The sequence below is a fragment of the Amblyomma americanum genome, chromosome 10 (genome assembly GCF_052857255.1).
Source record: "Amblyomma americanum isolate KBUSLIRL-KWMA chromosome 10, ASM5285725v1, whole genome shotgun sequence".
In the NCBI taxonomy this organism is placed as follows: Eukaryota; Metazoa; Arthropoda; class Arachnida; order Ixodida; family Ixodidae; genus Amblyomma; species Amblyomma americanum.
Genome location: NC_135506.1, coordinates 77,224,278 through 77,247,117, shown reverse-complemented (window position 1 = coordinate 77,247,117; position 22,840 = coordinate 77,224,278). Strand labels below are relative to the sequence as shown.

The window sequence follows — 22,840 nt, the reverse complement described above, 5'->3', positions numbered from 1 at the left end:
TGCTCGAGACTGTTGTCAGGCTTAACCCTTTGGAACACCATTTTTTGTTTCGTTGAAGAGATACATTTCCCTGCCTAAATAGTGTATTCAGGCATTAAACAAGATCATTTGTTAGTTTTCAGCGCTAAATACTAGTAGTTATTTTACTCCAGGGATGTGCAAAATTTCATAAAGTGTCATAATTGATGGAAATAGTGCCATAAAAATGCTGTGACCTATCAAGTAAACACCCGAAGGATTGTGGCAATAATTTCTATTTCAAATGTGCACATCATGCTTGAAATTGGAAAAAAAAAATTATCTTACTATTGGCGGCAAAATATGTCTTCACAAAAATGGCAGATGATGTGCTACCGTGCTCACTGTTTCACGAAACTGTATTTACTGCATTCCCTATTATGCACAAAAACCACCCTATTTACCACGTGAAAGATGCAAAATTCATCTGAAATAAAGAAATCACTGCTAGGTGGAATCACTCTCAAGAAAAGCTGCAGGTTTGCTTTGTACACAATTGTGTACATAGCGTGTCAAAAGGTTAAGCACAGTCTCTGGATTCATCCACACTTGAGTAACAAGGCACATTTGTATTTTGCATTTACATGTCCTAACCAGTGTTCAGTCAACTTCAATCGTTTTGAAAATATTTTGGTCATTATTATTTGCACATTATCCTTGTTTCCAGGTCATGCACTTTTCAATAAGCATGAAATTTTAACCAAAACTGTCCACCAAATTGGCAAACACTTCTGCATTCATTAGGCTATTTCTTGGCAGAAGCCACACTACTTATATGGGCTTTTGAGACAATGAGCTGCATCTGGTCACCTTGATATCTCAAAAGCCTCCGAGCGGCATAGGACATGGCATCAAAGCATGCTCTCTGCAAGCTGCCTATAAGCCAAGCTGCAATATTTTGCACAAAGTGGCATAAAAAGAAATAAGATGCCTTTATATCAATTGTGAAACACACAGCCTTGACAGTCTGTCTACAAGGTTTTTGGTCTTCACAAAAAATTTTGTGGAACCAGCTTCACCATGAAATATTGAGCCCTTGAAAGTGGCAAGGTCCTTTCTGCCACCAAACTAAAGTTCTGCAGCACTTATGATGTCTGAAGCAATTATGCTGCTCTCTTTAGTTTTTCGTGCTATTAGATGCAAGCACAAATCAAGTGAGGTAATAAATCAACAACTGTTGACTAAAACAAGTGGTGCACCTTTCACTTGAAACGCTGCTACATATATGCCCGTGTACACTCACAGTGCACACAAGGCCAGCAATAACTACACATACAATGCATGTATGATGGTGAACCTATAACACCAACATAAAGACAGGCAGCTGTTACACTGAACACTGCAGCAAAATAAAGGTGAGTCAACAAAGAAAACAAGAAGGGGGCAGATTCAGAATGCTTTGGTTACAAACCATATATTTAAATGTACACACTGTGCACTAAATGCACACATTAACCGACAATCACAAGTTTCATGTCATAGTCCTGTTACAACATACCAGATGTGGTCAACTTGACTAGAAAAAAACTTGCAATGTAAAGTAGCTGAAGGTCTCCAAGTCGTACTGCTGACAATTTTGTTAGCCTAAGCTGTTGTATAGCACAGTGGTTTAAAAAAGGTTTTATGAAGATAAACAGGAAAAAACGATTAAGCTTCTGCACATATGGGAGAGATGTGGCACTTTGAATCTATAAGAAATGGGTATTACATAATAAATCAATCTTGGCACCTACCGTAAATTCTGTCTTCTATATCACTAGTTTGTTTGCTTTCAAACTTCCTGAATAGATCACATATGGAGGTCTGCTTTGGACAGTAATGCTTTCAAAATGTGTACAAGATTGATTCACATAGCAGGAAATGGAAAACTATTGTTGTTGGCAAGGTCTGGCAGCTGCTTGTACCGTCAGTGCCTCTAGTCTTCGCAGCTTCTGTTCCCCACCCCGAACTCTGCAAAAACCAGTTCACTCGGCTGGCTGAGCTTCCCAATTCTGCCACACAAGGCAGGCAAGTACCATACAAAATGCTTTATGATACAAAGTAGGCCTTGAAAATGAATGTGAAATTCAAGCACAAACAAGCTAGTAGTACAAAAGAAAACTTCTGATAGCTATCAAGATAAATATGCAGGTTACTGTACAATTCAACATTTGAAACATACAAAGGAACTGTGTAGCTTTAAAACGCAAAGAGGCACACTGCTATGAAGACATGAAAGAGTGCACTTGCTGCAGAAAATTAAAGAGGAAAAGAGGAGTAAGTTATTAACTAACAAAAGGAGCTGTGGCACAACAAACTACAAAACTTCTATACATACGGACAACAAATGTATAGACAATGAGCACTAAAACATAAAGCAAAAAAGTGTTATATAATTACAAGGATGAGAGTAAACACAGAGTGAAGGTCCAAACAGAGGACCAAACTGAAGGATGCATTTTCTTCATGCACGTATGTGTCAAAAAAGCCACTTCACATATAAAAAAGGCCGAAACAATGCTATATAAAACAAACAATGTGCAACACGTCATCCCGTCACACATAACTGAACTATAAAGCATCAAAACAATGACTGTATTTGTGCACAACAGGCCACAAAAAAATGCTTCACTAAATATTTACCGTGATAAAAAGTGCTAACTTTGCACCATAATAAAATGTCCACAAAAAGTGGTCACGCTATCTTTGCTGTGCTAAAAAAAAATGCATGAAATCTTCCCAACAATAAAAAAGAAAGAGCAGCAATTAAGTGACAAAGCATTGCACATAATCTCCACTACTACACAAAATGTGCATGCCTTGCAAGATCTTCACTGTAATTTTCCTTCCATAGATACATTACACATCTGCAAAAGGCACACCTGGAACACTGATGTAGGAGCACCCTGTACAAATTACATGATTTGCCTCCAGTGTAAATGTTTAATTCCTCATTCTTAGTCTAGCTCTAGGACAAAAATACTGTGTGCTGAAGAGCTGTAGTAGACTGCACTTCAAATACCTCTTGCAGTACAAGTACAGTGTCACCACCAGGATCCGCTTTAATGGTGGGCAGTGATGAGCCAATTTCAATCTCCACTACATTGTCTGGCACAATGCACAACACTGCATCAGGGTCTGGCCTGCACTTGCTGATCTCGTCAGCCTCAATTTCTTCCACTGCTATCTGGCAATGTGCATCGACGCCCAAGCTTGACGACACACTGCAATACTACAGTACCTTCCCCATCTTGAGTGCAACCATTTTCAGCTGTACAAGAATCTTCACTGCTTTTACAAACACTTATGCTGTTAACACCTTGGCTTACTGGCATATAACTGCACCCTGAGCTGCTTTGCAGAACACTAGACTCAGAGAAATGGTCATACTCATCCTGTGTTGTAGCTCGGCTACATGTGTCGGGCTCTAAATTGTACCCTGCAACCTCAATGCCACAAACTTTCAGCTCAAAATTATTGGCCAAGTTTGATACAGCTGCTTCTTTTACACCAACACATGGGCTGTCATCGGGAAATGTTGCTACTGGATGATCCTGTGAATTAATTCTTGAGCACATAGGTTTGCTCTCTTCAAATTTCTTTACTTGGCACGAAGTATCGCTTTCAGTAGTTACACCTGTTTCTATTACTGCTGTAAGGCTTTTATCAGCAACCAGAGATGAAGTTGCTAGACCATCAGGAACATCTGCTGTCATATGTTCACTTTCACACTCTACACTGTGCAGAAATATGTCCTTGCACTTTGCAGAGAGCTCACATCAGATGCTTCAGTGATATCCAAAAATTCAGTGTGCTCAGCATGCTTATTGGGAGCTTTCAAATTTGGATCAGGATCTGCTGCTAGGGCTTCAGACTCTACTGAATCCTCCTCCTCCGCCACAGTTTTACATTCAACTTCATCAGCAACATCTGGATCTTCACTGAGTGTCTCAAAGTGCACATCCTTTTCATCTTCCAAATCTTCGTATTCTATGGAATCTTGGCTTGTACATTTTATTCATCCACTATATTGCATGGAATCAGGATTGAAAACACGAGTGAACAAATCCTGTGCACTCTCCCCATCATCTTTAAAGTCAGTTTCACCTTCAGACTTGTGTTCTGCTTGTGCAACTTGTCTTCCAACCTCATTCGTGTTTGGTGCCATCTAAAACTACAATATTGACTACTTGTGTCTTGCAACCAGGAGGCATTTCTTTTTCATCGTTGAGCACAACATTGCTCATCAACTCCTCGAGCGTTTCCTTGCTTGCTAGAACCAAATCATGTCTCACGCTTGACAGGCTTCAAAACTGCAGGCTTGAGATCTTTATTCAATTGTAGCTGAGGTGTGCTGGATGCCGTTGAAGCTGAACACGATCCAGAGGAGGCTGGTGTGGAAGCAGGGCTCAATAATGTGTCATCCTCACTGGTATCAAGTTTAGGGAAATACTTTTCATCACCAAGATCTCGAAACACCAGTGTCCTGGTTCCATCACTGGCAGTACTCCAAATCTCGAACGAATCGTATTTCATATAAGCCTGAGGCTTGTAGCGATGCATTGGCTGAAAATGACACCTTGTATGGTCTCGTATAGTTGACATGTGTGTTGACCGGTAATCGCAAAAAGTACAGCACAGTCCTTCTGAAGTACCATGGTGCTGAACATGGTTCACAACAATCTCACGCCGATGGAATGCGTACGGGCATTTGCTGCAGATGTACACACGCTTTTCTTCAACAACTGCTGGTGTGGCAGCAGTTGGTGTACTGTCTAACAAAGGCACAGCAGTACTTGGCTCAGAGCCATTTTCAGGTGGCTGAGGAGAGCTTGTAACTGTAAGTGGTGCAGGAAGCTCTACTTTCGGCTGCTTCGACTCGGGCACAAGGACTTCATGGAGCTTACGATGCTTGGTGAGATTTACTGCAAACTTGACAGAGTAGTCACAGTGTGAGCAACGAAATCGTTCATTGCGTCCATGAAGGGTAAGGTGACTTTCAAAGCGACTGTACCTTGAAAATGATGCAGGACATTTGTCGCAGCGAAACATCTTGGGCAGTTGTTTCTGCTTCAGTGCACCTCGGTAGTGAAGGTGCATGTGTGTGCTCAGATTGGCTGCACTGTTGGCTGCATAGTTGCAGAAGTGGCAGGCATAGACCCCTGCGCTACCATGCAGACTTAGGTGATACTTCAGCGTTGTTGATTTCTGAAAAGCTGCAGGGCAGCGAATGCAGCGGTGCAACTGGACTCCCATGCTCCGAGAGCCAGCATCCACAAAGGCACTAGTCTCAGCTTTCTCCAGAAGTAACATCTGATCAGCAGCAGCTGGAGCTGCAGGAGGGGTGGCGGGCTCTGGCTGCTGGCTGAAAATCTCAGCTAATGTAAAGCCATTCTGGCGTTCTGCATATTCTGGTGTATGGACAAGAAGGTGCTTGTGCAGATGACCCTTGTGTCTGGCTCTGTAGTCACAATGGTGACATGGATACGGATGAGCAGAATTGTGGTACGCCTTATGCGTGTCCAAGTCGTAGGGACTTTTGAACATGGCAGGGCATTTGTCACAAAGGTAGCTGAATATCTTCTTGCATGATGGTGACTTCAGCTTGTCCTTTAATGCCGAGATCTCAGACCTTTGTGCAACTACAGCTGCTGACTCAGGAACTCTCTTTTTGGCAACTGCTGGCCTGGAAGGCAGTGCATTGAGATTTTCACAAAGTGTCTTCATACGGTTCAAGTCCAGCGATCGGTAATCTGCTTTGTGAAGCTTCATGTGGCTGGTGAGAACGCCAGTGTTGCTGCATCGGTAACTACAAAGAACACACTGGAATTTAGCCCCCTTCGAAGCCCCCTTTGAATTATGGCGCTTGAGGTGGCGATCCATGTTCCATTTGTAGCCGGTCTGGAAGTTGCAGAATTGACATTTGATTTTTGGTAAACTGTGAAAACGCATATGGCGAGTGTAACGACCTTTTTCGTGGCACACATAGCTACACTGCTGGCAACGATAGAAGCGCTGCTTCAGATGCACTGTCTTTTCATGTTCTTCCACATTAATTTTGCTCTTTGCATGGAAGTTACAGCTAGACATGGTGTGGAATCCAGGCTTCGTGTCGCTTGCTGTCCTGTCTCCAACCACCGCAACGTGGGACAAAGCGGTCAACTTTACTGTTGGCGCAGCCGGGCTTGCACTTCACGATACAACAGCCAGCAAGGTGTGTTCTGTAACCCTGTAAGGACGCCAGGTACATCAGGCACAAGTCAACCACTTCCAGTGTAAAGACTCACAGCTTATCTCAAGATGAACTCAATGATCCAGCAAGTCTTGCATTTGGGCTGCAATAAGAGAAGAAAAAAAGGGGGTGGGGGTGAGGGGAGAATAAATAAAATGCAGTTCATTAAGTTCAGTCAGACAGCAACATTCGCGAATGGTGAAGGCATCCATGCACGGCTCGAAATATCCTACAGCAGGTCACAAGGACTGCAAAGCTATCTTATCAGAGAATGAACCTACTGTTTCATGAGAACAGCAGTGCAGCAGGTAACGGCCATGCGGTACTGTTTTGCTCGGAAGCGATACAGCCCACATGTCTGCGCGGTGTGGAATGGACGCAGGCTACTTGGACCATCCGGACGAGGACAGCTAGAACGCGCGCTCGCTGAAGCCGCTCCGTACCGTGCTTATGCACGCCGAAAAATCCTTAACGTGATCCAGCACGCGCTTGCAAACTCTTGCCGCATTCACGGCGCATTATTTGAGTACCGAGCATGCTCCCAGAGTTCAACGTTGTCTGCTACCGCTTGCCTATGCAACGAGCTGCTCCCGACCAACCCCGGCGGGTCGCCATCACCGCGAGCGACAATACGAAACAAAAAACAAAGAAAACCGAAGCAGCTTGCTCAGTGTTGCCCGCTACAGCGTCAAGCTCTTTCCGCCGATGCACCAAGGCGGGTTTTCAGCTTTATAGTGTCCCCGGCACAGCTCCTCGCTTCCGATTACATTCTGTAATGCTTCAACAACGGACATGCCCGTAGCGTCAATGTGTTACAGGGCTTCAGCCGCAGCGGGACGGCATGTTGGTATCAGTCGGCGGCCCTCCCAAAATGGTTCCCCGTCCAGCGCAAAGATCGGACGAGCACAGACGTCCTCTGGTTCTCGGCACCGGTGGGTACCATGGCTACACATAGGTGCGAACTGACGGTCGCTCTGCGTAGCTCCCACTTTCAGTTCTTGACTGTGCACTAAAGATTGAAAGGACCGCTCACCTGATTCCGGCGTCAATGCGAGTAGCGGCGTCACTTTTGTAGCTGGGCAGACTAGGCCTGAGGCGCCATGTTGGTATTTTTCAACAGTGCAATACTCTTCGGCACTTCCTACGGACGGCTGCAGGGTTCTTGTGTTGGTAGTGAGCCAGTCGCACCGTATATATTCTTGATGCTAAGTGAACGAACTTCCGCGACGCAAGCGTGCCTATCGCTAGCTAGCAGCGACCTGTCGGATCCGATGTGGGCCCAGCCTGACTCCGCTCTTGCTGCCGCTCTGGTAGGATCACGTGACTATTCTCCCTGGGTTAGTGTTCCTGTAAATGCTCCCCAGGAACACTACCCTGGGTGTCTCCGTGGGACACAACCTGGGCTAGAGGGCGCTGCGGACGCCAGTGAACAGCGTCTTCTCCGAGCGACTCCTTCTAGTTGATAGGGCATGATGACGAGCTTCGCCACTGACTTGTGTGCGTTGCCTCGCCCGCGCGTGAAGGAAACTAGCTTCGCATGCGCGCACTCGTTCCTTCTGGCTCGCGCTTCAGCGCCGTTGTGAGAGGAGCTTGCTACGCGCACGCTATGCTCTCTCAGCTCGAGTGTTTTCCTCGCGCTTTTACACTGCTGCGAAACTTTTGCGCACGCTTTCGTGCTTTAGAGAGGGAGCAGCTCGTGTGCGCGGCGTCAAGCAAACAGTCCAAAAGGGCGCTGTTTATGTCACGCCCTAGTTTAGTGCCCAGAGCGCATAACCACGTGGTGTACGAAGTGAACACTGAAATCTAGCCTACCTTCGAACGAAACTGGCACGAATGCGTTTCGCGTTTTTTTTTCTTCGTCTCTTCTAATTGTGCTAGCTCGGATCGATCTGCTTGCTTCCGCCGTGCGTGCTGGTACGTGTTTCTGCTGCCTTTTTCTTTTCCCTTTCCGCGATGTTTCCATCGCTTTGGCGCTATGCTGCTAACCCCAGTGTCACAGGTCGAATCGCGCCGCGTTTAGATTTGTGCGAAATACGAAAGCATATTTCGCGATGTCGGTGCGCATTAATGAATCCCATTCTGTTGAGCTTTGAGATAGTTAGCATGGGCGTGCGGCTGATGCGACCAATATGGTAACGCATTGCCGTTCGTATACCGGCGTCGCGCTCGCCTAGCCGCTTCTCTCATAAGGTCGTATTTACAGCAGATGGCGTATTTAATATACGGATATCTAAAAATAATATCTGTTATTCCGGAGCCCTTAAAAACGGCTTTGCGCACAATCTACATACAGCCTTAGGACGTTAACCTCACAAACCACTGGCACAACTCAGTTCTGATGAGCATCGACGGGTCATGTGACAGTATTGCGCGGCCGCGCGAGGTCTACCCTCTGTAATTTGCAGAGCCACACTGCTACACGTGTGTACGACAGAGACACAAGGTCAGTTCACGTGTGGAATCGTGTCTGCCATCATCACCTTCGCAGTTGTATGCCCTGCCAGTTTACATGGTGTTGGCCGAGTAAGTGCACATATATTAAGTGCCCGCCAGCGCTCTCTCCTGTTGCCGCAGGTGATGGATCTTTAGTATTATTTTTTAATCACTACTGCAGCGCGCAGTATTGCACCGGTACTTCGCATTGAACTATCCCTGCCACTTGGGTAATTTCTGTTGACATCACACACGGCAGTAAGCAAATGCGTGATTCCAGAGAAGCCCACAAGCCAAGCAAGGCGCTTCCCCGCCTTTATGCAACCATGGTGCAGCGTGCTAGTTCGGTCACCTCGTAAAAACTGCCCACCGATGGACATAAACGGCGCACTGTGCAGTCGTCAGGCTGTGCTCGTATCCGCCGCGCCCGCGAGGAGACGGGCGCGAGAAGCACGCGAGCATGGCCAGTCAGAGCGCCCCGGCGCCATCGTAAACTCTTTGCCACATCCCAAGACGTTGATGACGGCAGAGCGCATGATTCGGCATACCGCGTGAGGTAGCCCGTCGCAACAACGATCCATCGGTTGCCCGATTGCGACTTCGGAAAAGATCCGAGTAGGTCCATACCGATCTGGTGGAACGGACTGAGCGGTTGAATGATGGGGTGAATGAGTCCCGCAGGCTTCACGGCTGGAGCCTTGCGCCGTTGATACTAAGACAGCTCTTGGTGTAATGGAGGACGGTCTTGTCAAGTTGTGGCCAATAGTACTTGGAACGTATTCGCGCGAGCATTAGACTGAACCCTAAGTGTCCCGAGGAGGGGTCATCATGAGACGCTTCTATAATTTCGTCGCGTAGATCAATGGGCACAACTAAAAGCCATGACCTCCAGCTCAAGGCAAAGCTCTTCTTATAAAGAACGTTGTCTCGAAGGCATAAATTGCGTACTACGCGTGCAATAAGGTGAGGAACTACGCCTCCTTGACCCTCCAAATTTGAGATCACGTCGCGAAGGTCGGGGTCGAGTCGCTGCCGCGCCGCCATATCGTCGCTATTTAGAGCTCCTAAGAAGATCTCATAGTCGTCATCCGTATCAGCAGGCGCGGATTCAACGGGGGCGCGGCAAAGGCAGTCAGCATCAGTGTGTTTACGACCAGACTTATAGACGATCGTAGCGTCGAATTCTTGCAGTCGAAGGGCCCACCGCGCAAGTCGGCCTGCAGGGTCCCTTAGATTGGTCAGCCAGCACAGAGAGTGGTGGTCTGTGACCACCTGGAATGGGCGCCCATACAGGTAGGGTCTGAACTTTGTGATTGCCCAAATTACTGCGAGGCATTCTTTTTCGGTGGTCGAGTAATTGGTTTCCGCCTTGGATAAAACACGACTGGCGTATGCGATGACACGTTCGGCACCATTCTGGTGCTGGATCAGGACGGTCCCGATGCCCGTGTAACTAGCGTCAGTGTGTACCTCTGTCGCGGCGTCCTGATCAAAATGGCCTAGGGCAGGGGAAGCCTTCAGGCGTCGTTTTAGATGGTCAAATGCAAGCTGCTCTTCACTGGACCACTGGAATCGGACGGACTCCTTCTTGAGGCGGGTAAGTGGCGCGGCGATATTCGAAAAGTTTGGAACAAAGCGTCTGCAGTAGTAAGCGCAGAGGCTCAGAAAAATCCGCTCGGCGTTCTTGTCTGATGTCGGGAAGGAAGCGACGGTAACTGTTTTGTCGGGATCAGGACGGACGCCCTAATGACTGACGACGTGACCCAGAAATTTCAGTTCGTCATTGGCAAACTGGCACTTCGTAGGCTTGAGGGTGAGGCCGGCGTTTCTGATAGCCTTTAGAACTGCTTTTAGGTGAACAAGATGTTTATGAAACGTGATGGAAAAAATGACATCATCAAGGTAGACAAGGCATGTTCGCCATTTGAGGTCGATGAGCGTGGTATCCATAATGCGCTGGAAGGTCGCTGGAGCAGTACAGAGTCCGAAGGGCATCACCTTGAACTCATACAGTCCATCCGGGTTGATGAAAGCCGTCTTTTCTCTGTCGCGCTCATCGACTTCTATCTGCAAATACCCACTTTTAAGGTCGATGGATGAAAAGTAACGGACATGGCGCAGGCGGTCAAGCGCGTCATCGATGCGCGGAAGTGGATATACGTCCTTTTTCGTGACTGTTGAGGCGCCAGTAGTGAACACAAAAGCGAAGGGTGCCGTTTTTTTTTCATCACCAGCACCACCGGAGCAGCCCAAGGGCTGTGACATGGTTGGATAATGTCATCGGCCAACATTTCGCGCACCTGATGTATTGTTTCACGTTCTTTTAACGAAACCCGATAAGGTGACTGACAAACAGGATGGCCAGCGTCGTCGGTAATTATTCCGTGCTTTGCTATTGGCGTCTGGCGAAACTCCGGCTGACATAGTAAAGGCAGCCGTGGAACTCACCCAGCAGAGCGAGGAGCTCGTCTCTCTCCTGAGCAGAGAGTTGCGGGGCAATGCTGACACCTAAAGGAGGCACGGAGGGCTGGGGAGGGGACGGACGAGCAGGAGCCGCAGAGGGGTCTCAGCATCGGCAGGGGCGCTGAGGCGCTCGATGAGGCCGATTACTGTGCCCTTGGTGAGGTGCTGCGGAGCGCCGCAAAAACTGGTGACGAGGACTTGGGCGCAGCCAGAGTAAAGCCGCGTGACACCTCTAGCAACACCAATGCTCCTGTCAAGAAGCAGCTGCACACTGCCTTCAAGAAGGAATTCGCCAGAGGCAACCGGTGCGGACTCGACCAGGAGAAACACGCTCGATTCAGGCGGCAAAGTGACGTGGTCCGCTAAGATGCGCGCCTCGGAGATCGTCGGCTCGGAGCTCGGCGGGTCAAGAGAAGGTTGACGAAGGGTGAGTTGGCAGTCGGCGAGGTCGATAACAGCGCCGAACTCGCTCAGAAAATCCATACCGAGAATAATATCTCTCGAGCAGCGCTGCAAGACGACGAAGGCAACGGGGCACGTGAGACCGTTAATCTCAACACGAGAAGTGCAGCGGGCTACTGGGGTGACGAGGTGGTCTCCAGCGGTTCGGATTTGTGGGCAATCCCACTGCGTGAGTACCTTGCGAAGGCGGCGGGACAGCTCCCCACTCGCAACGTAGTTTTCGGCGCCGGTGTCGACAAGGGCCGTCGTGGCGTGGCCGTCGATAAGTACGCGAAGATTATTGTACACCGGACGAGCAGAGGCGGTGAAAGCATCGCGGATAGGTCGTCGTCGGTAGGTGAGGGGGAGCGGGACGTCGTGCGTGGAGGCTATTTCACATATTCGTGATCGACAACGCCATTTCCAGGCGTCGCCAGGCTTAGTTTTCCCGACGAAGAGAGGGGTTTCCACGGCGGTCGCGAAGAGGGGAATCCAGCCGGCGCGGCGGCGGCGAGCGAAATGCACGACGAGAAGGCCGCTCAGGTGGTGGGGAATGCCGCAAAAATTCCTCAATTTCACGAGGCTGCTCGCCGTACTTGGGGCGGGGTGCAGCTCGCCGGAATCCGCGAAGATCGAGCTCCCGATAAGGGCAGCGGCGATAGATGTGACCGGCCTTCCCACAGTGGAAACATAGCGGACGGTCATTGGCAGTCCTCCACGCGTCGGGTTTGCTTGGTCCAAGCTGTTGGAAACGAAGGGTGTCGGCAGACGCAGGAGACGGTAGTGACTGTGGAGCAGGGGATGGGTGGTCGACCATTGGCGGCGACGGACGACGGAGGCGTACGTCACGGTTGGCTGTGCAGGAGGAGGGGTGACGGGGCCGCGAGGATAAAGGGCACGTTGCACTTCTTCTCGTACGACCTTTGTGAAGGGGAACGAAGATGCGCAATCGGTGGGTGGCAAATACTTCCTAAGTTCCTCCCTGACAACTTCGCGCATGACCTCGCGTTGGTGCATGGCATCGACAGGGTAAGCCACCGGGTGGTCAGCGAAAAGATTGGAACTATTTGAAACTTCAGCAAGCCGACGGTAATCATCGGCTCTGGCTGCCAGGGCACGGTCCATGTTAGTCGCCTCGGAGCCACGGAACGGGACAGCGGAACGTGGAGCGACGGCGACGTAAACCACAGCAGGTGCGGGTGAACAATCGGTCTGCTGGCCTTGGCTCACGGTGGATCGAGCCATGTACAGTGCTGGCACGGGCCTTGTAGTAATGTGCGGCAAGAGGCCGAATTCGGGGCTGTATCTTTGAAGTCGCCGGCTGGCACGGATCTCGTCCTCCTCAGCAGAGGGGCGGCGGCCTGGGCTGGGAATGGGACTCTGCGAAGCGGGAGTCACGGGATGACGTTGCATAAGATGGCACCTCCATCAGAGTCACGGGTCGTCCAGAAGACGCGGGTCGAAGGCAGAATGGGGTACCAGGACCATAGGAGCAGGCGCCAGAGACAGGCCAAGAGGCCGCGGCCGGGCTCACGGGAGAGTTCTGCCGAGCTTCTACCTCCTCACCGTCGATCGGCAGCCCGCTGGTTGAAGATGACAAGAAGTGCAAAATCACAACACACGACAATATTGGCTTCTGTGGCCTGCAATGCTTGGCTAATAGGACAGCAAGCCATCGCTTATTTTGAGCAAACTTTGCATTTGCATGCTTTTCTGCTCGTTTGTTATAATTTATAGACAGGATGTTCAATGATAGGACATTCTTTATTATCGAACAATGTTTATTTTTTCATTATTTTTTGCCCAAAAGTGGTAGTTCTGCAGTCGGTAGCTCTCCGCCCCATGATGCTTAGAGCGCCAATGGTGGTACAGGTGGACTCGAGGAAGCTCCATGCAAACTCCCATAGGCGGGGCTCCAGCTTTCCCTCTAGTTAATAGTAAGAAACTCTATGGTCTGCGCAGTGGACGGAACGAGACATCTCAGTAACGCCCCCCTCTGTTCATGAAAAAACGGACTGTCCCGCACATAGAGAGATGTGTGCGGATGCACCGGCGCCGCAAATCTGGCAATGTGCTGTCAGTCAGCGATGCCGACACTATCGGCACGGCTGAGTCAGTTGCGGCGAGCAGCTCTGCCACCGTTCGGCGCCCGTCCACTCCGAACACGAGGCCCGAGCAGTGGTTCTGGGGGGCGGGCTCCGTCGCGCTCACTGCCACTGCGCGGATGACCGAGATGCCGAGCAGCTCGTACAGGGTGGCCGCACTCCCCGCGTCGACCGCCCCAACACCACGCCGGGTGTTGACGCGGATAGCCAGGACGCCAGGCCGCGGTCCAAGCTCCTCCGCCAGCTCCTAACCTTGTTCTCGCGAGAAGGCCGCGTCTCGCTGGGCTGGGCGAAAGAGGACGGTCCCGTGGACGTCGTCCGGGACCTGCACCGCGGTGTCAGCTTTGCGTCGCCGCTGGGCCCGCGGCGTGGCTTGCTTCCAAAGGATGAGGCTACTCGGTGCCTGCTGCTGGATGGGAGAGTGTGGGCCGCTAGCAGACAGTTCGGCTTCCCCGGCAGCGTCCTCCTGCTGACCCATCGGTGCCGATCCGGAAGTTGGGAATTTAAACAGGCGCCCCGGTAGCCTGCGTGGAAGAGGGGCTGCCTTCCGGGTCGGTGGGTCCCTCTCCCCTCGCGCCCGGCAGGGCGAGGCTGATCTAGGAGGGGGGGGGGGGGTGTCATCACAATGAGGGCGTGGTGGGAGGGAGCAGCAATGCCAGTGGTTTTTCTGCTGGGGGCCCCCTGGAATGCGGTCCCGCCAGGGGACGAGGCGAGGCCTCCTGCATCGCGCATTGCCGCTCCACATGGTTGCCTACAGCGGCCATGACCGCCATCGTTGTTTCCCGCTGATGGGGAAGGCGAGCGACGGCGCTTCCGGTGCGTTGCTTCGTCCATGGCCTCGTTCCCCAGGTCCGAGACCACGACTGCACTCCGTGAGTCGGTCTCCTGGGCCCCGTGGATGGTAGTTGGGAGGTTTGCCGTCGGTGCCATGGCCGCAGGGAGTGCTGCAGCAGTAGAACCACGTGGTGGCTGCTGCCGGCTCGTTCCAGGGAGGTGCAGAGCCTGCACCGACGCAACCGCCTGAGCCGGGGTCATGCTGGCATGTTGCACCTAGTGTTCCTGTATATAGGAACACTAGTTGCACCTCCTGTGTTTCGCGCTCCAGTGCCACCAGCCGCCTGGTCAGAGCGGCGTGATCACAGGGCCAGGCGTTGAGGCTGATAGATCGTTGCATCGTCCTCAATGTGCTCGGTTCGTGGCTAACATGCCCGAGGCACGTGGGCTTCATGATGGAGCCCCTCGACGCGACGAAGGCTTAGGCGTAGCGGTCGAGTCCGAGCGTGCACGCTTCGCGGTCTCTCCCACGTGTCCGAGTGCACCGCTACCTGTGCTACGCGTTGGCCCTGCTTCGATCATCGGACCACGTGTTCCGCTTTCCCCGCCAGCCAGAGCTAACCGCGGCCATGTGGTGCACCCGCCTGGTCGTATTCTGCGCCTTCCGAGGCTCCCTTGTTTGTGTGTGTGCGTGGCTGTGCCTATACTACACGCCGCCCCTGCGTTGGCCCCTGCCCCAAACATCGGACCACGTGCTCCGCTGTCATCGCCAGCCGCCCGGTCCTCTCTCGTCGAGCCGCCCGCTGCCACGTGGTGCACCCGCAAGGTCGTACTCTGCCCCTTCCGGGGCTTCCTTGTTTGTGTGCGTGATTTGCGCTTGTGCTTCATGCCGCCCCGCTTCGAACATCGGACCACGTATTCCGCTGCCCTCGCCAGCCGCCCGGCCCTTCTAGCTGCCCGCTGCCACGAGGTGCACGCGCGTGGGCATCTTTGCCCTTCCGAGGCTCCCTTGTTGCGGGTGTCTGCCCCCTCCTCATGCCATGGAGGATTCAGCTCCAACCAGCGATCCCCAGGCGTCCTATCCTGGCTATTGCCATCTCAAGGGCCTTCAGCGCCGAGGACCTGGCTGAGCTGGTTCACCCCCTCCTGGCGGACCAGTCGCCAGCCCTGCCCAGTACCAGCACCACTGCAGCCCTCCCCCCATTCCCAGATGTACTGGTCGAAATCACAGCCACGTACTATGCCGTTATCACGGCCCACGAGTTGCAGGCAGTCTTGGACCGCCCGCGAAGGCGGATGGCTCCGGGGGCAGACGGCATCAGTCACCAGATGCTTCGGAACCTGGACACCCCAGAGAGAGCCCGTCTCCTCGAGTCCTTCAACAGCATCCGGGGCACGGCCACTCTCCCCGAGGACTGGCTACGGCCGTAATCGTAGCCATCCTCAAGCCACGTTAATACAGTCGCCTACTGTCCTCCTACAGGCCAGTCTCCCTGACCTCAGCAGCCTGCAAGACCATGGAGGCAATCGCCCTGTCCCGCAATAGGGTCACTAATTTCCTGCCCGAGCAGCTAACGGCCTTCAGAAGAGGCAGGTGCACTGCGGACTCCATCAACGACCTGGTTTCCACCCTGGGAGATGCCCGACACGTTGGGGACGCTGTCATGCTGGATGTACAGGCTGCCTTCGACACCCTCCCACACTGTCATCCATGAGGCCCTGAGCTGTCTGGGAGTCACTGGACCTCTGGTGGCGTTTTTCCGAGCCTTCCTCCGGGGCCGCGCCTTCAGGATTCGTGTTGGCGGGCAACTATAGCTCCCCACGGCCCGTCAGAGCTGGGGTACCCAAGGCTCAGTGCTGAGCCCCTTCCTATTTAACCTGGCCATGGCAGGACTGCCAGCCTCCCTCAGGTCCAGGTCCTCACGCCGGGTGTGGTGCTTCGTGCATGCAGACGACGTGGCCCTCTGGGTGAGGGGCACACCCAGGAGGATCCGCTCCATGCGAACATCCTTCCACAGGGCCTTGGATGCTGCACAGGCCTACCTGACGTCCATCGGCCTCATGGTATCGCCACCAAAGATGGAAGCACTGCTATACCACCCCAGAGTGCTCCGGGCACATATCACCACCCTGCGGTTCGGTGGGGATGGGCTCACTTGGCGGGACCAGGTGAAGTACCTCGGCCTGCAGATCGATCGGTGTCTCACCTAGCTTCCTGCGGTGAGGGCCCTCCTGCCTTGTCTACGACGGATCGGCCACGCAGTCCAGCGCCTCCATCACGCATAAGCTGCATCATGGGACAGATCGTCGAAAATAACGGCGAAGTTCCGAGTCGCTTTTCTTGACGTGACAACACAGGTAATGCGAATGGTACGATTGTACTGCGTCTGGAAGCACAACTGTCCAGGTTTGGGGAAATCAAAATGCAAAACAATTGACCCTCTCTTGCAGCTGTGTTTTTCTTCATGTATTGCTCTTGCACAGATCAAATATAGTTGTGGGGAATCCATCTCATGGTCCTTATTAGAAATTCTCTCATAAATGATGAAGTGGTCAGTTTTTTTTAACTAGCTCACCGTAATTCCATGAAGCAATCAACACCTTGTCCTCGCTGCTCTTTTCAAATTTCTCCGAAGTGAAAATGCCACTTTGGGGACAGTGCTCACATTTCCTGAGGAAACACGACGCAGTAGATTCCTGGCATAGCAGAGACTGCATATCTTCGGGAGAAAGCGATTCTCCGGGCGCGTTCAGCATTCCCGCGAGGCACCACTGAAATTTTGCACAGCACACGCACACACTTGCCACTGTGCGAGCATTTCACCCCTTAGGACGCAAGGATATGAACTCTGTGTATGAATTCTGTGAGGCCAACCTGGGAGGCGGGGTGAGCTTGCTTGTAGAGGCAGAATGCTTCTCGCAAGGGCCGCATCATGAAGCGTTTAGGTATCGATTCTTTCTCTCCCTTATTTTCGATTCTCACAACATCCTTTTTGTTCGGAGTCTGTCTAGAGCAATCGAGTGCATCGATGGTGTAATATTCTAAAACAGTGGTTATGTCTTTCTGCTGTAGTCTGCATCTTATCTCTCCTGTGTTGACCATACGCCTTCTTCGTCCACCATCTTCGATTTTTGGATAACGTATCTCGTTTCCTCTGGAATAACTTCCTGCACATATACTACGGTTAGGTTGCGTGGTAGCAGTGTCAGCAGCTGGCAACACTCTTGAAAGGACGTACACCTATTGTAGGCAGCATGTAGGTTGTCTTCCCAGCAGCTGCACAATTGCGCACACTTTTCTTCTGACGCACGCAAAGTCTCTGGGGTATTATATGCTGCCTGTATCCCCAATCGGATTTTCGTCAGCATAGCTCTTGCCACCTCTTCCTACTTTCGCTTTGCATAGGAAAGTCTGAGGCGTTTTTTTAGAGCGCTCGGTGGCTTTAGGGGCGAGATTTCGGGGGTAAGGTTGACACTGGTGTGTCAATATTCTACGATTTCTTCCCCAGGGCGGAATTCTTCGAATGTTTCTGTTGATTCTGCCGGCATATCATATATGTCTTCCTTGAACCGACAGTAGCCATTCTGACAGATGAAGTCACTTTCTCGTTCTCGGAGAGCTTCTTCTGGAAGTAGGACTTTTTTGACAGCAGCGATATTGAATGTATTTACACTGCGAAAATTACGTCTTTTTTCAATTCTCTGTGCCTTTTTGAGCAGTCGGCCCAAAACGTTCGCCGCGGAAAGAGAGAGAGAGAAGTGGTAGAGGAAATGCAGGGAGGTTAGCCAGTAAAATGTTCCGGTTGGCTACCCTGCACTAGGAGGAGAGAGATGAGGGGGGCGTAAAAGAATAAGAAGTAGAAAATTGCGGTCCGTATCAAGCACGACAGGCAATGACACAAGCACTGTAAGTCACAGGCCGCCGCAGCCGTAGCCTGCACACCTTGAGGGCTGCCGACTGCTGCGACCTGGAACAGATCGAGGGCCCTCTATCACAAGGCAGCGCAGACGTTTCAGTGTCAAGAAAGGCTGCTTGCCATTGCGGCTGATAATGTTGATGACAACGCAAGCATCGGACTCCTCGGAAGGATGAGGTTGGAGGATTAGTTTTTCCAGCTATTGGACCTCTGCAAGCATTGGATTAAACAAATCCAGCATCTGCAGTGCATTCTGTGCAGCTAGTATGTGCATGCTGGAAAGCAGCACACGCATGGCATTCACGATTGGCTTTAGCATTGCAATAACTTGCTCGTCTGCGACCTGGCCCGGTTTCTGGCCAACTACCCGACCAGCAGTAGGCTCAACCCACTGCGTGCGCGGTGCTGGGGTGGGTGCTTCGGGAGCGATGGCCAACCCACTTGGCGGGTCCCGGTCTTGGACCGGAGTTGTGACTTGTGCTTGGCTAGCAATGGGCTCGGGACTAAGCACGCAATACCTGCTTGGTCACTGCGGGTGTGTGTAGCTCAGGCAGGGATGGCCAAGGCCCGTCTGCGACAACAGTCTGTGCCTCGACAGTCATATTGCTCCCAATCCTTAAAGTAGTATGCGGAGGAGGACAAGTTGCGGAAATCCTTGGACGATCCTTTCCAGTTCTCTCTAGACGTTTAGGTCTGTGACGAGGGCGACGACGTCGTCGCACCTTACCGGCAGCTTCTCTGTGTGTGGAATTGTCTCTGGTCATTTGTTTCAGTATCACTCTTTCCCTTTTCAGGCGAGGACAATCTTTTGAGGAAGCATCATGAGGGCCGCGGCAAATGGCGCACGTAAGGACTGCTGCCCGGCAAGAATCGCCGCTGTGTGGCTGAGTACACCGTGGGCACGCGGTGGGGACATTGCACACACTACTCACGTGTCCTATCTTCATGCATTTCCCGGCATTGGTGAGGCTTCGGGACGAAAGGCCGAACTGGATGTCGAAAGTGCCCAACCTTCAAGTACGACGGAATGCAGTCCCCTTAAATGGAAGGTCCACTTGATGCAATTTGTCCTTCCAAGGCACTGATCTTGCAGCATGACTACACCTTCGGTGGCTGGTTGAATCAAAATGGGCAGATCAGAGTCGCGGATGGCTACGTCGAAATCGTAAATGACGCCTGCCGTAGTGCCACTCCCTAGAAGGACATAGGAATGAACGCTGATGCCGCCGATCGTTCTAATGTTGCTCAAACTCTCAAGCGCGTTCCGGTCCACGATATCAATGACGACGACATTCCTAAAACGATTTACCTTCACATCTTTAATTGCTCCCGGGGCGTGAGCTTCCAGGAACGCAGACGTGGCTTGCCTATTGATGTGGTTGAGATTGTCGGTGGAAGTCCCTGGCACAAATAGGACAGTATGTGCCTGTGATCCTCGCTCTGTAGTAATCGTGGACGTACTCGTCGACGACGAGTCCTCACCTTTGCGCAGTCTCCATTTGGCCTTCTTGCTTACGACTCTAATGAAGCCGTCGTCAGCCGAAGAGTCATCCCTGGTGGCCGAGTAAATCACGGTGGCCTAGCTGCTTGCGTCATTCGGGGGGCCAAGACGTTTCCTCTGGGCGGCAGAGGCTGACCGAGCGGACTGAAGTTCAACAGTGTCCACTTCCATCACCGTCACCAAAACAAAAATAGTAGTTTCATTATAATGTCGTAAAAGAGGAAAAAACTCAAGAGGCGAAGGGACGGCGTTCTGCTCTAGAGCGGAACTCTCCATGAATGCAAAAGATCACCGCTTCCGAAGATTATCGCGGGACAGAAGAGCAGGTGACAGATGCAGGGCGCAGGGCTACTTTTCCAACAAAAGGAGATGGACAGATGGATGTATTTTTAACACAGGCCGCCCACAGTCGACACTGATGCTGTTTCGGTCTGGCGTACGAGCTGAGACTGAGATACCAAGTATGCTTGTGGAGGGAGCCCTCCAGCGCAGAGAAAACAGGTGAGTACAGAAAACGACCCAACCGGGTCTACCAGGCCTGAAAAACGACACGCAAAACTCGAGATCCGGACAACATCCGCTCACCAGGGCTATCTCGGTCGAAGGTCGAGGCATAACTGCCAGGCGTTCGGTGCGTTGCGATGGAAAGATGATAGCGGTAGCTAAAGCCTCGGTGCGTTGGCGGCACATATGGTGGTATGAAATTCAGCGTTGCGCCGGGCGTTATATAGCTATAGCAGCGGCTGCCAAGCGCGGTTCATCCTTGGAGCGGCGGTAGTGGCTAAAGCAATGCTGCAAGCCTCCTGAAGAACATGCCTGAAGCGTCAGAGGTTTTTCTGCTCGCCGTAGAGCGCGCGTCCGCCGTATGGCGGCGCTGTCAGATGAAACAGCATGATCGGGCGCCGCGCTAGCCGCGCATCACAGTCTCACAGCCATTGAAACCAAAATGGGATGGGATGGATGGATGGATCACAGAGTTTCTTTCTTACTATAACTAGAGGGAAATCTGGCGCCCCGCCTATGGGAGTTTGCATGGAACTTCGTCGAGACCACCTGTATCACGATGGGCGCTCTAAGCTTCATGGGACGGAGAGCTACCGAGTGCAGAACTACCACTTTTGGGCAAAAAATAATAAAAAACAAACGTTCGATAATCAAGAATGTCCTAACATTCAAAACCTGTCTATAAATTGCAACAAACGAGCAGAAAAGCATGTAAATGCAAAGTTTACCCAAAATAAGCGATGGCTTGCTCTCCTATTAACCAAGCATTGATGACCACAAAAGCCAATATTTCGTGCTTAAGAGGCGACTTTTAAAAAGATATACGTTTTTGAAAAAAAATGTCGCTTCAACAATTTAAAAGGTTTTTCCACGGCATTTCGGAAAACAAAAAGCTTTTATTGGTGTCGTGTGCTGTTGCGTTCTCTCTACTATGGCTTTTGCCCACTACTTTTACGCTGAAGTCGTCTGCGCGCGGAGCGTGCCGTGGATCTCTGTAACGCAACTCTGTGTTCCTGAAAAAAACCCACTGTCCTGCACCAAGTAGCTCATCGCCCCATGATGCTTTGCGCGCCGCCCATGGAGGTACAGGTGCAGTGCCGCCAGCTTTCCCTCTAGTTAATAGTAAGAAACTCTATGGGATGGATGGATGGATGGATAGATGGATAGATGGATGGATGGATCGAAGGATGGATGGATGGATGGATGAATGGATGGATGGATGGATGGATGGATGGATGGATGGATGGATGGATGGATGGATGGATGGATGGATGGATGGATGGATGGATGGATGGATGGGTAGGTGGGCGGGTGGGTGGGTGGGTGGATGGATAGATGGATGGATGGATGGATGGATGGATGGATGGATGGATGGATGGATGGATGGATGGATGGATGGATGGGTGGGCGGGTGGGTGGGTGTGTGTGTGTGTGTGTGGGTGGGTGGATAGATGGATGGATGGAAGTAAGGAAGGCAGAAAGGAAACGGCTGAACCCTTTAAATCGGGCGGTTGTTCAAGCCTCCTAGCCATGACATGAAATTTTACTTTTGTCTTGATTTTAGCCACCAATCAGATAACCTTCGCTTGGTTAATTCTACCCGCTTAAAATCAACTTTCCCTTCGATGTCCTTAAACCTCAATGCCTTGGATAAATCAGCCCCGCTGCTTTCCACTGTAGGGTGAAGAACTTTACTGAAAAGTATCAAGTGTTCAGCCGTTTCCTTCTCTCCGCACGCAACGCACAACGTGTGTACCTCGTGGTACCGGACACTATATGTCTTAGTCCGCAAAACTCCCGTCCTGGCCTCAAGCAACAAAGAGCTTCCCCTACAATTATCATAGATAGTTTCTTTGGCAATTCTGCTCCTCAAAAATCCTGTTTGTTTCCAGTGCTGATTTCGTCAGCATCCCTGTTTTCCACATAGCTCTCTCTGTTTCTTTAACCATTTTCTTAACCGATAATTGCTGATTTGCCCCCCTACAGCTGTCCACATATATCCTTGTCAATTTCAGTGTTCGCTTTCTCCATTTCATCTCAACGTTTTTTTTATACAGGTATCTGAAAACTTTCCTAGCCCACTGCTTTTCCCCCATTTTTCTCAATCGCTCCTAAATTTCTATCTTACTTCTAGCTTCTCTGCTCTCGAACGATGCCCATCCCATACCACCCTGTACTCCCTGATTTGGTGCACTGTCATGTGCTCCCAAAGCTAGCCTCCCTACGCCACGTTGTTTAATTTCTAACCTTGCTTGAAAATCTGGTCTCACGCTCAGGACTGCATTACCGAAAGTTAGGCTAGGAACCATCAGCCCTTTCCAGATCCCTCTTACCACTTCATACCTATTGTAATTCCACAATGCCCTATTTTTCATGACAGCTGCATGCCTACTAGCTTTATTCATTACATATTTTTCATGCTTTGTCAGATACTCAGAACCGTTATTTATTCATACCCCAAGATATTTGTACT

General features: G+C 51.2%; 1 protein-coding gene across 1 annotated transcript; it reads right to left on the bottom strand.

Annotated features, from left to right (window-relative positions):
• Positions 1-237: 237 nt before the first annotated feature.
• LOC144106958 (zinc finger Y-chromosomal protein-like) lies at positions 238-7,538 on the bottom strand. The gene is made up of 3 exons (XM_077639923.1): positions 7,263-7,538; positions 6,285-6,332; positions 238-6,226 (listed from the first exon to the last, which is right to left on the bottom strand). The coding sequence occupies exon 3, from the start codon at positions 6,085-6,087 to the stop codon at positions 4,282-4,284; it is 1,806 nt and encodes a 601-aa protein (XP_077496049.1). The 5' UTR covers positions 6,088-6,226; positions 6,285-6,332; positions 7,263-7,538; the 3' UTR covers positions 238-4,281.
• Between the last annotated feature and the right edge of the window lie 15,302 nt (positions 7,539-22,840).